Below are 15,566 nucleotides of genomic sequence, written 5' to 3' on the forward strand. Positions count from 1 at the left end.
GTCCTTGGATGAGGAGGTGGGCCTTCCTATGTGGGGTTCCCTTTAAAACGTCAGAGGAAAGGCGCAGACAGAAGAAAAGGTCTCCAGAAAGAAGCAACCCACTTCAAAAAGATCCCTTAAATTGCAAAAACTCTGCTCCAGCGGGATCTTTACGATGAGCTTTTCCCCATAGGCCACTGACCCTATCAAGCATTCTTTTGGTTTGACAAAGTCCGTGTAGGATTTAGAACGAGACAGAATCCTAGCTCTGACACTTACTAGCAATGTGATTTGGGGGGCAGCCACTTCTCTCTGGGTCTCAGGTCCTTCCCTTCCATGATGCCTGCCCTCACTCCATTATTCTCACCTCCAGGGATTCACACTCTCCTGTACTCCCCACAACACCGAACAGGGCTGATATGCACAGCCAATGGACTATTGTAGAAGTGATAATGTGTGACTCCGGCACCTAGATCATCAAAGATGTGGAGAGGCTCTCCTCTTGCTCTTTGGAGAAAGCACCTGCCACGTTGTGAGGATGCTGGGGCATCCCTCTGGAGAGACCCATCTGGAGAGAATCTAAGGCTTCCTGCCAACAATGGGCATTGACTTGCTAACCGCATGAGTGAGCCATATTGGAAATGGTGCTCCCAGCCCCAATCCAGCGTTCAAATGAGTGCAACCCCAGCTGACACCGTGAGTACAAACCCATGAGAAATCCCAAGTCAGGACCACCCAGCACGAACTCCTGAATTCCGGACCCACAGAAACTGTGAGATCATAAACGTGTACTGCTAATTTTAGGGGGTGGGGATAATTTGTTACACAGCAATGGTAGCTGACGCTCCCAGCCTCATCCTAAAACGGTCTGTAAGTACATGGGTCTGATGGATTTGTGATATATATTTTTGCAATCTGGATTAAGAGAAACACTCAGCTGTGGAAATAAAAATAATTATTGGTGCATTCTTCCAATCATGTTGCAAACCATCAGCGAACGTTAAGTGCACTCCCAAAATATGCTACCCCCAGCTCATTACCATAGAGTCTTCCCTTGGAATAATCCCGCTTTCCTTCGGCAAATCCTCGTTACTGAGCCAGCAACCCAAAGCCTGACCTTGCTTCCAAGTGCCCACTGCACAGATTTTTGAGAAGCGAGCTAATGATGCTGTGCAATGAATCCGCAGCTCTCATGTGCTTTTGCGGAAAGCAGAGTGTACCTTCGCCGTCCGCAGGAAAGTCATTCTGAGAAAAAAGCGATGGCTTTTCCTGGGATTTCATCATGACTTTATTTGGGGAACAGAGATCTCACGGGTGTCTGCCAGAAGAAGGGGAGAGGGAAATGGCTCCTGGAGTTGCTTCGTGGGGAACAGGAGCCTCTATATTTAGGCCTTTGAAAAATCAGCCAAGCCCGGGATTTAGGACACAGCTGCAAATGTTCAAGCTATGGATGAAAGGGGAGAAATGGGGGCAGATACTGGATATATGGTTTGCCTTGTGCCAAGTGCTCGGAGGCGGAGAAAGGTTTGCTTGTCTGACTTTTCAGTCCGAGTCAGCATGGCTACATGCTCCTGTGAGACCCACCGTCTCCTTCGCAGTGCTCACATTCTTGATTATCAAGTTGGAGCCGCCATGACTCAGATCTTGGCCCCAACGTTCACTAATTAGCTGGCCTTGGCTAAGTCACATAGCCTTCCTGTTCTTTGTTTACTAGACTCCACCCCCGGAGACCCTGATTCAAGAATTTGCACATTTACCCAGCACCCCAGATGGAGGTTCCAGCCTTATGGGCCCTTAACTTTGTTAAGAATGAGAAAGTTGGCCTAGGAGTTGGAGGACCTCCCTTCGGGTCTGTCCTTCTTTTAGAAGCTGTGTGATTCCAGTTATGTTGATAAACATCTCTGAACCTCACTGTCCTCAATCATAGAGTTGAGATCAAGAATTATGACCCTGGGGGTGCCTGGGTGGCTCAGTTGGTTAAGTGGATCCTGCTTGGGATTCTCTTTCCCTGTTTCTCTCTCCCTCTCCTGCTCACATTTGCATACACGCTCTGTCTCTCTCTTTCTCTCACACTCAAAATAAATGAACTTGAAAAAAGAATTATGACCTTGTCTATCATTTAAGGCAATGTGAAAACTAAATAATGTGCATGATATGACACTAAGATGAGTTAAATTTTTTTTTTTAATTTTAGAGAGCGCAGGAGTGGGACAGAAGGGCAGAGGGAGAGAGAGTGAGAGAGAGAATCTTAAGCAGGTTCCATGCTCAGCATGGAGCCCAACGTGGGGTTCGATTCCACAACCAAGAGGTCATGACCTGAGTGGAAATCAAGAGTCAGATGCTTAACCGACTGAGCCACCCCAGCACCTCACTAAGATGAATTTTGTATGGTTTTATTGATTTGTTTGACTAAGATTTTGTGAGCACTTACTATATGCCAGGCACTAGGAATATGAGGATCTGAAGTCATGGTCCTAGGCTCATGGTCAAGAGCAGCATCATGGTCCAAGTTTTGGGCAAACGAAAATACTCAAATGCACTGAGTACATGCCTCCATTAACCAGTCTTATGCTCATGGCAGACATCACTAATCGATCATCACAATCTCTTTCTTTGAGTCAGACCAAGACGTCCAATCCTCAACACAGACTCCCAGGAATTACTGTCATTTGATTGGAGTTGACCTACAATATGGAGCGTATTTATTGCCCTAGGATTGGAGGAATAAACACACAAGTGACTAATATCTTTTTGAAAAACTCACCCATCTCTCCTTTTTTATTCCCTTGCCTCCATGCACTTTGGCCACAGACACCAGCAAAGCACAAGAAACAGTGAGGAGAACGGTTCTTTGCTCCTGTGTGGGCAAAGCTGAATTATGGGAGATCAGAATCATGTAAGCCCCGTGTGTTTCTGTAGAAGGTTCTGCCAGCAGTCTTAGCAGATTAGCCTTGGCCGCATTGCAGAGGTGGGTATTGGCCTAGAGATCAGTCTAGGGGCTTCAGAAATCTCTAGATGACCGTGGAAACCCCTGACCCTTCCATGTGACCTTTCAGTGCAATGAGAATTGCATCTATGCCTAGTTAAACCCAGGATAGTAACGACCTCCCCCATGCCATAGCAGACGGCATTGGGCGATCATGTCATTCTTCTCCCACTGACTTCAGGCGTGGCCTCCTTGGAGTTATTTTCAACATGATCTTCAACACAGATAGTCACAAGCAATTGACAGCATGAGGATTAAATGCAGAAGCCCACCTGCCTTCCCTGTGAAATTGAGCGTGTGTTTCTTTAACAGAAAGAAGAACACAACTGTTCTCTTTTTGTGTTACCCACATTAGCCAGGCTCTGTGTCCCTAAAACCCCACTGGCCTCTCCCACGGGGGCAGCATGTGATCCTGACATTGTTAACGGGACCGCCTCCCCCACTTTCACCAGCCAGAGAAAGAAAGGCAGGGAGAGCTGTCTATTCATCCTTGGGTCCTGGTGCCTAGTGCAGCGCCTGGCTCATATGGAGAGACTCTTGGGAACCAAACTCTCTGGAAAATGGAGATAATGAAATAAAATAATGTATGTAAGAGTGCCTGCCAAGTGCAAGTCATCATGCAAATCTAAAGTTTCAGCTTCAATAAATAGGAACACCTCCTCCTCAAGATAGTGCCAAAGTGAACATTGGCCAGACTTCCGGGTTAACCTTGAGCAGCCTTGCGCAGGGTCAGATTTCCGCCACCAGGCTGAATGCAGTTTTGGAAGGCTGACTCAGGCACCAGAGGGGACAAATGAGCAAAACCATGACCTCATCTTCCAACTGGGAGGCGGAGGGGTGGGCAGGAGGAGAAGAGAGGGCTAAGGAGAGAGACTGAAGCCAAGCCACCAGAAACTCTCCTTCCAAAGGCAGCTGACTCTGGAGGGCACCTCGCCTAGATAGCCAGCAAGAGCTGTTCTGCTATGCCCAGCTTCCCCCTCGCCCCAGTAAAAAATGGAGAGCCCCTGGAAAGTGGCAGCAGTAACACTCTGAAAATACTTAGCAGTACAATCAAGGGAAGAAAAGGCCCCAGAGAAAGATAAAAGAGAAGATCAACACTTGTGTCTGCCTCTCTGAGAGTAGCAGAGCGGGAAGGGATGAGAAATGTCTACCAGCCAGAAACGAAGAAACCAAAAAAGCCAGGGACTTGTTTTCACATGCATGCGGCTCTTTGAGGCAGCCAATGGTCAAGGAAGGGGCTTGTATTTTAGAGGCAAGAGGTGGTACACAGAAGACGCTTTATATTAGGATGGACGGGCAAATCTTCGAGCCAAGGGGAAGAGGGAACCAAAGACACGGAATCTGGATCAAGCTAGAGGGTCTTTGGTGGTGGGCATGGTAGAGGGGAGACTGGAAGAATGAGAGCTCGTTTTATCCCCCGTTTCCATATGGGAAATCGAGGTGTCCACCTAGCTCCTAGGTGACACAAGTGAGTTTTCCGATTGCTGGCTGCATCTTGCCCGTTGAAATCCTCAGGGCACAACTACCCACCATCTTGGATGCCAAAAGAGGTTAGGTCTTGAGTACCCCCTGGTGTCTCCCAAGTTCTCTGCTGTTGCCAAGAAGATCAGGTGCAGAGAAACACTAAGAGTGGGGATTCAGGAAGCCTGTGGGTGAGCCTCAGGTGTGCGAGACACTGGGACAGCTGTGGTTCCATCTCCTGGGATGGGCAGAGGGACAGGAGCAGCAGCGGAAACTCCTGGGTGGTGGTAGGGGTGGAGGTAGGGATGGAAAGAGTTCTGTATGGGTCATGTTAAATCTGAGATGCTGGTTACACATGCAGAAGGGTAGTTAGCAGGGAGTTGAGTAGATAGTTCACGGGAGAGGTCAAGGTTGGCGGTATGAATTAGGGGCCAATGGAACACAGAGAAGTATTGCTTGCAACCATGGGACTGGACGACACGGCACATGGGTGAGTCTAGACAGAGGACAGGACTCAGGACGGAGTTGGGACCCTCCAGCATTCAGAGGTTGAGCAGAGAAGGGTGACTGCCAGCAATGAAGAAGGGGGGTTCATAAGCGGGGGATGAGGAGGGAAGGCTGTGGATGGAAGAAACAGTAAGAAGACAGTGTCGGATGGTCAAGCGTGAACTTAGCCTGAAATTCACAGCAGGTGTTTTTTGGATTTTGTTTGTTTGTTTGGACACGAAGGGGACAGAAATGGTTTGGAAGCCGCATTGAAGATCAAGGAAGACTCCTCTTGCCTCTCTTATGTCCTGCGGGACTGGAGGTGGAGGGCAAGTGCCTTCTGCATTCAGTGGGGCTGCAGGGGAAGAAGAGACCTTAGGAAGAGCCAAGCTTCAGGTCAGGCAAGCTGGTGGAGATGGGGCTTTGAGAAGTCACAAACACAGGAGAGTTTGCTGATGATATAAAATCCCAGCTGACTACCAGGGGAACACTGTGACTCTGAAAGTCATGAGGCATTATCTACTGAGTCCTGGTATGAAGCCTCTGGAGCAGCTATCAGTTTTTCCATTTTACAGATGACAAAAAGGCTCAGAGAGGCCAAGCGACTTGCCCAAGATCCCACAGCCACTGATAGCAGCACTAAAACTCAAAACCTGGTCCTTCCAACCAGAGAGTCCAAATGATTAAAAACTACATACATTTACTGTGCCAATATAGCACAAAACCCCCACAAAGACTCATCTAGAAGAAATCATCTAAACACACACACACACACACACACACACGCACGCACATACACAAATTGACGGGAAGAGACACTTACCTATGTAGTTCATGATGAATCCCTGGCCCTTCCCAAAGATGAGGCCGGCAGGGTCTGAGTGGAACTGGATGGTTAGGTCTGGCGTGGACGAGTACAGCTTCTGGGGGCCGCTGTTCCCAAGGTACTGTCCCAAGATGTGAGGCATGACCTCATCGCCGTCATAGATAGTCAGGATGTCGCTGTTGCTCAGGTTCAAGCTTGGGGGCGGGACGGAGAGAAGAGGAGAGGTCTCGTTAAACACAATCACGGGAGTACGACAAGCCTTTGGTTTATTTTTTCAGGCAACACACATGTTCCCGAGGCATCCTAGGTAGCAGGTGCCGGGCTAGGAACCTGGGGGGAGGGAGGCATGGATCACAGATGTGACCGGGGCACGCTGATCCTTCCCACGAGCACACATGGTGCCTGGGTTTGGGGAGGGACTGGGCTTTTGAAGACTCACGCAGGAGATGGTCTCTCCTGCAAGGAGGTCTTTGCACAGTCGAATGCTGCATTGTCGGTAAAATTGCCTCCAATGCTGGTGACGCTAAGTGCCGGGCACTGGGCTACATGCTGGGGTGCGACACGGGCCTTTCATCCTTTGATGCAGAGCAAGCTGCCTGCTTGCTAATTAGAACCTGCATTTTCATGTCAGGTGAAATGATCCTTCCATTCATCATGTGGCAAAGTCCTCAAAATCAAAGCCAGGTATCTATTATGTGTAGGGGATGGGGCAGAGGGTGGGATGGGGGCACCTTATTCATGAAATGTACTCAAACCTGCTGTCAATATTCATAACAGGAAAGGATGACACATTGTCAAAGACTTGAATGAAAGAAAGCACCTTGACACTAAATATCAGGACTGCAATGGACAGTTAATAATCCAGAAAGCACTTCAATGTGCCAGAGAAACATGTGTTATGTTAGGTGTGCCAGATAAAATTGATCTCTGATTGAAAGAATGCCAGATAATTCAGTGTTGGCTGGAGACAGCTATTAACTTATGCCTCTTCCCTTCTATTCTCCTTCTTCCCTTCCCTTTTACATCTTTCCCCTCTTCTTGTGTCTCTCTCCCTAATATTTTTGAACACCTACTAGATGCCAATCTGTGCTCACAAGAACCACAGAGGGGTGATATATTTAGACTAGGAAGGAAACCAGGTCTTGTGGTAGCAGTTACAATCAACGCACGTGCAGAGAGAGGAGACTGGGGGCATCATGGCGGCCTCCCTGGAAAAGGTGATGCTTCCTGTGGATGCTCAAGAAAGATTGGAGGGCTATAAAGACACAGAAGGCTGGAGGGCTGTAGGATCCAGACCCTGAAGGGCTTAAGGAGCCAAGTTTATGTGTTTGGATGTCATCTTGCTTGGGATGAAAGCAGCTAGACACTGCCTGAGGAGCTGCATTCCAGGAAGTGGCCCTGAGCAAACTTCCTGGAACTCAAGCAGGAGTGACAATAGCCATCCCTTGTGACAGCTTCATCCAGTGCCCATGGGCAGGGGTGGTCAGGGAGGGCGGAGGAGGGTGGAAACCACCCATGATGGTGCTTCCAGGAGAAGGAACAAAAACGACAGAAACACAAGGAACTCTGTGGAAGTGGTGCTCACAGAGGGCAGGGGGTGTATTTTATTCCCCGGCATCTCTCACATTTCTCAGGCAAACTTGCCCAAGGGCTGATTTAGGGACGTTCTAACTGTCCCCATAACCTCCATCGGCTTCCTTGGCACCACTTTCCTGATAAAAGCTGTCCACTTGCTTTGCATGTGTGGCTTTAAGACAGAGCCATAGACTCATACCCTCTGCCAGTTTCCAGCTAAGGCTATCCAGCCTCCCACCCCTATTGTACTGAAATTCTGGACTTGCCGCCTTCTCTTGCACACATCATAGGTGCTCAATATATGCTATGGTATGAAAGAGCCTGCCAGAAAGTCTGTCTTAGAGCAGAAATAGTGAGGTTGATGTCAGCTCTTGACCTGTGATAGGGAAGAGCCTCTTAACTCTAAGAACCATGAAAACATCAATCGTTCATGAAAGGGGCTGGATTAGGCTGGTGTGAAACGTGTAGACCACCGATATTTATTCCGAAAGCTGACTTCACAGCCGGTCTGCTGGTAACAGTGGGTTCCAGAGAGTCTGTAACTTGCCTTTACTCTATCATTCATTTCAATGATCTAAATGCAGTGGAAGCATCTCCAAGGATGCAAATAGCTTTCATTTGAAAATCCTAGCATCGCTCTTTGTCCTTTGTAAAGCAGGAAGCGGTGGTGCGCTGGAAAGAGCACGCTGCCTTGGAAATCAGAAAGCTTTGGTTTGATTCCTGGCTCTGATACTTGCACGGAGGGCATGTGGTTTTTCTGATGTTCCTTGTCTGTGAACTGGGCTTAATATTTCCGGTCTATGTCATGGGCTTTTGGAGTGAGATAAGGCATGCTGAAAATGTGGGATCAAATTCTAAATCCACTGACAGCACCTGAGCAAGTCTGGTCAAGTCATTTGAATGTTCTGTCATTATGAACACCACCACCATCAACCTCACCACCACCATCACCACCATCACCATTACCATTGCCATTATCATCATCACCATCATCATCACCAGCATCACCACCACCATCATCACCATCACCACCACCACCATCGTCATCACCACCACCATCACCACCACCATCATCATCACCACCATCATTACCATCATCACCACCACCATCACAACCACCATCACCACCACCACCATCATCATCACCACCACCATCACCACCACCACCACCATCACCACCACCACCATCATCATCACCACCACGATCACCACCACCATCATCAACACCACCATCATCATCATCATCATCACCACCATCACCATCATCACCATCATTACCACCATCATCATCACCACCATTGCCATTATCATCACCACCATCAACCTCACCACCATCATCACCACCACCATCACCATCTCCATTGCCATTATCATCACCACCATCATCACCATCACCCTCACCACCATCATCATCACCACCAGCATCACCACCATGATCATCATCACCACCACCATCATCACCATCATCATCATCATCACCACCATCATCACCATCATCATCATCATCATCACCACCATCATCACCACCATCACCACCATCATCACCACCACCATCACCATTACCATTGCCATTATCATCACCACCATCATCATCACCACCAGCATCACCACCACCATCATCATCATCACCGTCATCATCATCATCATCACCACCATCATCATCACCATCATCACCACCACCATCACCACCACCATCATCATCACCACCACCATCATCATCACCACCATCATCATCATCACCACCATCATCATCATCACCACCATCATCACCATCATCATCATCATCACCACCACCATCACCATCATCACCATCCTTACCACCATCATCATCACCACCATCATCATCACCACCATCATCATCACCACCATCACCACCACCGCCACCATCACCACCATCACCACCACCATCATCACCACCACCATCACCATCATCACCATCCTTACCACCATCATCATCACCACCATCATCATCACCACCATCACCACCATCACCACCACCATCATCACCACCACCATCACCATCATCACCATCATTACCACCATCATCATCACCACCATTGCCATTATCATCACCACCATCATTGTCACCATGATCATGATCATGCTCTCTTTAGATTGCTGTTTACACCAGATGACTTCCATCAGTGGTTTTCAACTAGGGGTAGTTTTGTTCCCCAGGAGATGGTTAGCAATGTTTAGAGACCTGGTTGTCCCAACTAGGGGGTGTCACTGGGGAGTCAATGACAGGGATACCGTTAAACATCCTACACTGCACAAGACAGCCTTCCACAACACAGAATCATTTGGTTCAAAATGTCAACAGCGCTAAGGCAGAGAAACACTGACTTATGTGAACGCATGCTGTAAACAGTGTGCAACAGTCTATTAACTGCAACTTCTATTGTCCTGGGATTCCAGCAGAAGTCCCCTGAGCTAAGAATAAGCAAATAGGTTCCGAGTATTCCTACTTTTGAAAGCGCTATTGACTGAAACTAGGTCCTCCGGAAGCAGAGCTGAGCAAAGACGAATGTCTCCTGGAGTCAGGCTGGTCTGGGAGGCCACCCCAGGCAGCACTGGTGAGGTGGTGAGGCGGGAGGAAGCAGAGGAGCTAATATATAGTCATCGATGGGGGAGTTCCACTGTGGGCCCTGGGCTCAGTCCCGCAGGAACAGTCAACAATGGTGTAGAACATACCTCAGGGGAGAGGGAACTGGGAATTCATCCTCCAACCCTGATCCCTCATTGGCTGAGGGTTGCTCTTAAGTGTACCAACCCCCAGCACTTCTGGCCTGCCCATGAGGGGCTTGCAGTAGGAAGCTACGGTAGGTACACCGTGGCAAGTGCTGTAGGACTGAGACAGGGTATCCATGGCACCTGCTACTGCCATCAATGCATCCCTTCTGATCTGCACCCTTCCCCCTCTCTAGCTTATAGAAGGCGAAGCATTTATTGGGCTGCTAAAGAGGCTTGCAAGAAGGACCTACTCAGCGAGTGTCACTCGGGAGGGGGGACTAGGGGAGGGGAGAAAGTGTTTCATCTTTACCTTAAGCCTGGTGAGGAGGGCTTCAAGGACACTTGGTGGCTTGGCAGGTGCCTTTGACGCTTGGGGACCAGTGACTGCATTTGATGCTCATCAAGAGGAGAGTAAGGACTCTCAGTCAGACTGGAGCTGCCTGCCTGCCTTGGGGGCAGAGAGAGACAAGAGGGGAAAGGAGGCATTGGGAGTGAGCTTCCCATCACTAATGATGTAGGGAGAGGAATCATATTTCCTGGGTCCAGATGTGGACCCTGAAGATAGAAGCCACTGTGGGTCTCCTTAAAAGTGTCCCCCATCCTGAAAGGGGGATGGGATCCATCCGAAGGGAAAGCCAAGAGCAGCCAGACTCAAGAGACGTTGCCCCCATCAAGTTCTCCACGACAGAGAAAAAGCCCAGCATTCTGTATCTTCCGTGATGTGACCGTGCTGTCCGATCAGGCTTTTTTGGGAGTAGGAAGCAGTTCCCCCAGGCCCTCCCTACTGCAGAATTCCCAGCCTAAGGAGCCCTGTGGAGGGCGCGGGGAGTTTGAAAATGAATGATGTTTAGGGCTTTATGGTTAGTAGACTGAGCCACACTTGTTATGACCAGAAGACCTGTAAAAACTAAGCTTTCCCCCCAAGAAGTGCAAAAAAAACAAAACAAAACAAAAGAAAACAGAACATGAATGATGGGGCACTGAAAGAGTAAGGTTACTCTCTGCCTTATCCTTCTGGATCCACCTTCTTCATAGGCTGGTTCGATATGCAAATGCCAGGAATTTCTCCCCCGCCCACCTCAGAAGACAAGCCTGCGTTTCGCTTGCCCGTCCGGCTATATTTAATACACGGAGGGCATCCAAGGTCCTCACCGCTGGACTGTCCTCAGTAACTGAGACAAAAATGCAGAATTAACAGCCAAGAGACTGGCCATGGGGCACAGCAGGGGCCTTCCACCGAGGACTCCAGTGAGACATTGGCCAGATAACAATCCAGGGAGGTGCTGAAAAATCAGGATGTCAGTTTGACTCCAGAACAGACATGGGATGGATAGATGCTGGCAGGCAGGTGGGTTTGAGGGGACTGGAATTGGGTGTAGGCAGGTCCTCTGCAGGGAGGATGCCACAGGGACAGCCCCTGTCTCCTCCAGTCCCTCTATGGGGCCAAAGGGCCAGGCTTTCGTGGAGTTCCAACCAGGAGACCCCCGCTCCTGTGTCTCCTTCTGCCCCTGTCTTTAGTTTTTCTCCATCCCCCTTCAGTTGGACCGTAGGGAAGCACCTCCTTGCCTGGCCCCAGTCTCTCTCCTCGGCAGCCAGATGAATCCTTCTGAAACATAAATCTGGTCCCTTCACTGAACGGATGAATGGAGAAGCAAAACGCAGTGTATCCCTACAATGGAATGCCATCCAGCCATAAGTAGGAATAAAGCATGGACGCATGCTCCATCATGGATGAACCTTGAAGACTTTCTGCAGAGTCAAAGAATCCAGTCTCAAGAGGCCACACAGCGTATGACGCCTTTGATAAGAAATACCCAGAATAGGTAAAGCTGTACACACAGAAAGCAGCTTGGGGGTCAAGCTGCTGGGAGGAAGGGAGGAAGGGAGGAAGGCAGGAAGGGAGGAAAGGAGGCTGGGAGGAAGGGTTGGGGACAAATGGAGACGGCTGGATGAACAGGTACACGGTCCGTTTGGGGAGGATGAAAAGTGCTTTAAAATTAGACACAGGGGTTGGTTGCACGACAGTGTGAAGGTACCCAGTGCCGCTGAGCTGTAGAAGTTGCCGACACCCCCCATTCTTCTTTGATATGCTGGTTGCCAGAATCAAACCCTGCACCACAACACCACTGCACTGCCCGATGAGACACTCCAAAGCCAGCCCGTGGCAGTGACCTGCTGGGTTGTAGCTTCCTCTCCTCTCCACCTTGACCCTGCTCCAGGCACATCCTGTAGCCCCTTACGGGGTCGGAGCAGCCATCTGGGGGCACGCTATCCAGTGCCCCCACTTTGGCATCCCTTTTCACCTTTCCAGTTCCAGTCTCTACTCAGCCAACAAAACTACCTTTTGGGCTACCTCATGGGCCAGATATCTGAGTAAGGATCTCCCAAGACCCTCATTTAGCTTTCAAACAACGCTCAAGCACTCAAACAAGAACTCCACACGCTAACACCTAGGATCATCCCTGTTTTAACAGATGAGGAAACTGAGGCTCACGTAAGAGTCAGACCCGGGACCCTAACCTAGGTCTGTTGGATGCCAAAGCCCGAGATGTGAACCATATGTTATACGATGTCCCATGAAAGCCACATATACGTGTCTCCAAAAAGTGTGACTAGCTTCAGTCTGGCATCAGGAAATTTGTGAATAGAACATTACAAACAAAATCTGCAGGATGAGGAAAAGCCCCATCGCACTGCCCCTGGCATCCTCCTGAGCCCTATGTCCTTATGACATCATTGCTAAAGGTCATTCGATTAGACCCATCATTTCAATCTTTTTTTTCCTACCAAGGTAATATTTCTTCTCTCTAACTCCTTGTTTTAAAAGACCATCTCCTAAGCATTTTTCATTTCTTGATAACAATGAAATCTGCTTCATTTTGTTGCCATTATTGATGGTGTATAATCGGGTATGTAATAAACCAGCATTAAACTGGTTACTTAGTCTGGGGGGCTTCATTTTGGTAGATAGGAGATTTCTGTTAAGGTTTTTTTTGGGGGGGGCATATTTAAAAAGACACTGGGCACCTGGCTGGCTCAGTCGGTGGAGCATGTGTCTCTTGATCTTGGGTCGTGAGTTCAAGCCCCACGTTGGGTGTAGAGATTACTTAAAAATAAAATCTTGGGGCGCCTGGGTGGTGCAGGCGGTTAAGCGTCCGACTTCAGCCAGGTCATGATCTCGCGGTCTGTGAGTTCGAGCCCCGCGTCAGGCTCTGGGCTGATGGCTCAGAGCCTGGAGCCTGTTTCCGATTCTGTGTCTCCCTCTCTCTCTGTCCCTCCCCCGTTCATGCTCTGTCTCTCTCTGTCCCAAAAATAAATAAATAAAATAAAATAAAATAAAATAAAATCTTGGGGCACCTCGGTAGGCTCAGTCGGTTAAGTGTCTGACTTCAGTTTGGGTCATGATCTCAGTTCGTGGGTTCAAGTCTCGCGTCAGGCTCTGTGCTAACAGCTCAGAGCCTGGAGCCTGCTTCGGATTCTGTGTCTCCCTCTCTATCTGCCCCTCCCCTGCTCACACTCTGTCTCTCTGTCTCTCAAAAAAAATGAATAAATGTCAAAAAAATGAAAAAAAGAAATCTTTAAGAAAGAAAGAGTCTGGGGAGGACGCATAAGAAACCAATTACCGTGATGGCCTCTGGGGAGAGGCTCAGAGGAGGGGGTTGTTTGCTGTTTCCACAGTAGATTCTTGTACTTTTGGATTTTGAATCATGTGGCTGTATTACCTCTTCAGAAAGGATAAAAACAGCTCAAGGGACCCCCATTATTGCTTTCATTAGGGTCTGGAGAGCCAGAGAGGTTTCGGCGAGGAATACGAGTTTGGTTCTGACACAGATGGGCAAACCTTTCTCTGGAGCGGTAATTCTCTCGGCCAGCAGAGGGCGGTGTGCGCCTAAGCATGGTCGCGATTCCCATTCCCCTGCAGCAGGTGCCCATTCTTGCCTCAGCCAATCAGGGGCCCGGATGTGGGGGGAAGGTGGTAGGTGAGCTTTATAACTGTTGAGCTGCCGCCATTAATATTCCACAGAGGTTGTAGAAAGCAATGATGAGCAAGCCACCTTGCTTTCCTTTATTCCTTTTTAAACAAACGGCTGACCCCTCGCTTAGAATTTTTTTTTTTTTAAAGATTTTAAAAGGCTTTCCCTGGTGGCGGTCGCAGGATGATTTGAGCTAGACAAACGTAGTTGAAAATGTCTAATGGTTATGTATTTATTTAAATGTGGATTTGAAAAATATATATATAAATATACGGTCTGCGCATCAAACTTCTAATTTCATGGACATTATTTTGCTTAGGGTAAGCCAAGTGAAAAAGCAAGCCAATTTATATGCAGTTTAAGGTGGGGCGGGGGGAGATAAGAAGTAGCTGGTTAATAGAACGGGTCTGTGGAAGAAGCGACATTAAACGCACACAAGAATGTCCAGGTTTTCAGCCTTCCTGGACTCCCAGGGGATCCACGGTCGGGCTCACAGCTCACTTCTGCTGTCTCAAACATCTTTGTACACCAGACCCTTTGATGCTCCTAGACCTGCCTTAGCCCATGCTGGTCCCTTTATTTGGAAGGCCTCCCCTCACCTCTCCGCTCGACAACATCTAATTCCTCAACATCCCTCTGTGCTCCCGACCCCATCCTGCACTGACAGCGATATGATAACCAGTCAAGGTTTCCATAAGGCTCCTGATGCCCGGAGCTCTTCTGAGCACCTCACACATCTTATCCTCGGACGAACCCTGGAAGAACTACTATCCTCACCCATATCACAGAGGGGGCAAACTGAGGCACCCGGTGGTGAAGAAGCGCAAGGAGGCTCAAAGAGCTGGTTGTATGGGGCACCCAGCCTCCAAATCCGTGTGGTTGGAAGGCAGAACCTCTCTCATCTCCCACACTGGGCTGGCTAAGTTTCCCTGAACCGTACCCACCTCTCCCCAGTGTCCCTGGGGCCCAGCACAGGGCTTGGCACAGGTGAGACAAATGTCGTTTACATGAATTATGGTGAATTTTCCTCCATTTTCCAGATGGGCAAACTGAGGCTTAGAGGGTTTGCATGACTTTAAGAAAACACTATGTTGCAATTGAGGCAGGACCTCCGTGGGACAGTAGAGATGGTGAGGAAATAAAGTATAGGATTTAAATAAGGGAGAAAAAAGAGGGACCCAAAGCCCATAAATGCAGTTTTAGGCGCGTTCAAATTTCTCTTAAAAGACCTCTCCAGAGTTCTCTTGTGTCTGTTTCTCATGGGACCCCCTCCACCACAGAGCGATGTCATGAATCCCATTTTATAGAGGAGGAAACCGAGTCCAGGAAGGCCCAGGTCCCAAGGCCTCCGTGTGCCTTCATGATGCCACACGGCCACCGCTAAACACCCCTCAGCACCGTGGAATTGCTGAAGGTCCCTTTGGCCCAGTGCTCATTCGGTTTCAATTAAATTTGATAAAATGGCAGACGGGACAAGAAACCATGTCAGCTCCAGGGAGGACACAGAAAACCAATCTTTCTGGCCCCCTAAAAGGACACCGGAGTG

At 48.9% G+C, this 15,566-nt stretch overlaps 1 protein-coding gene across 1 annotated transcript in view; it reads right to left on the reverse strand.

The window, feature by feature from the left end:
- Positions 1 to 15,566, reverse strand: part of SEZ6L (seizure related 6 homolog like) — a 182,559-nt gene that overhangs the window by 25,353 nt on the left and 141,640 nt on the right. The window contains exon 10 of the mRNA XM_047828293.1: positions 5,736 to 5,932. Coding sequence (XP_047684249.1) covers positions 5,736 to 5,932 — 197 coding nt within the window. The remainder of the gene's footprint in view (positions 1 to 5,735; positions 5,933 to 15,566) is intronic.

Source organism: Prionailurus viverrinus, chromosome D3 (genome assembly GCF_022837055.1).
Source record: "Prionailurus viverrinus isolate Anna chromosome D3, UM_Priviv_1.0, whole genome shotgun sequence".
In the NCBI taxonomy this organism is placed as follows: domain Eukaryota; kingdom Metazoa; phylum Chordata; class Mammalia; order Carnivora; family Felidae; genus Prionailurus; species Prionailurus viverrinus.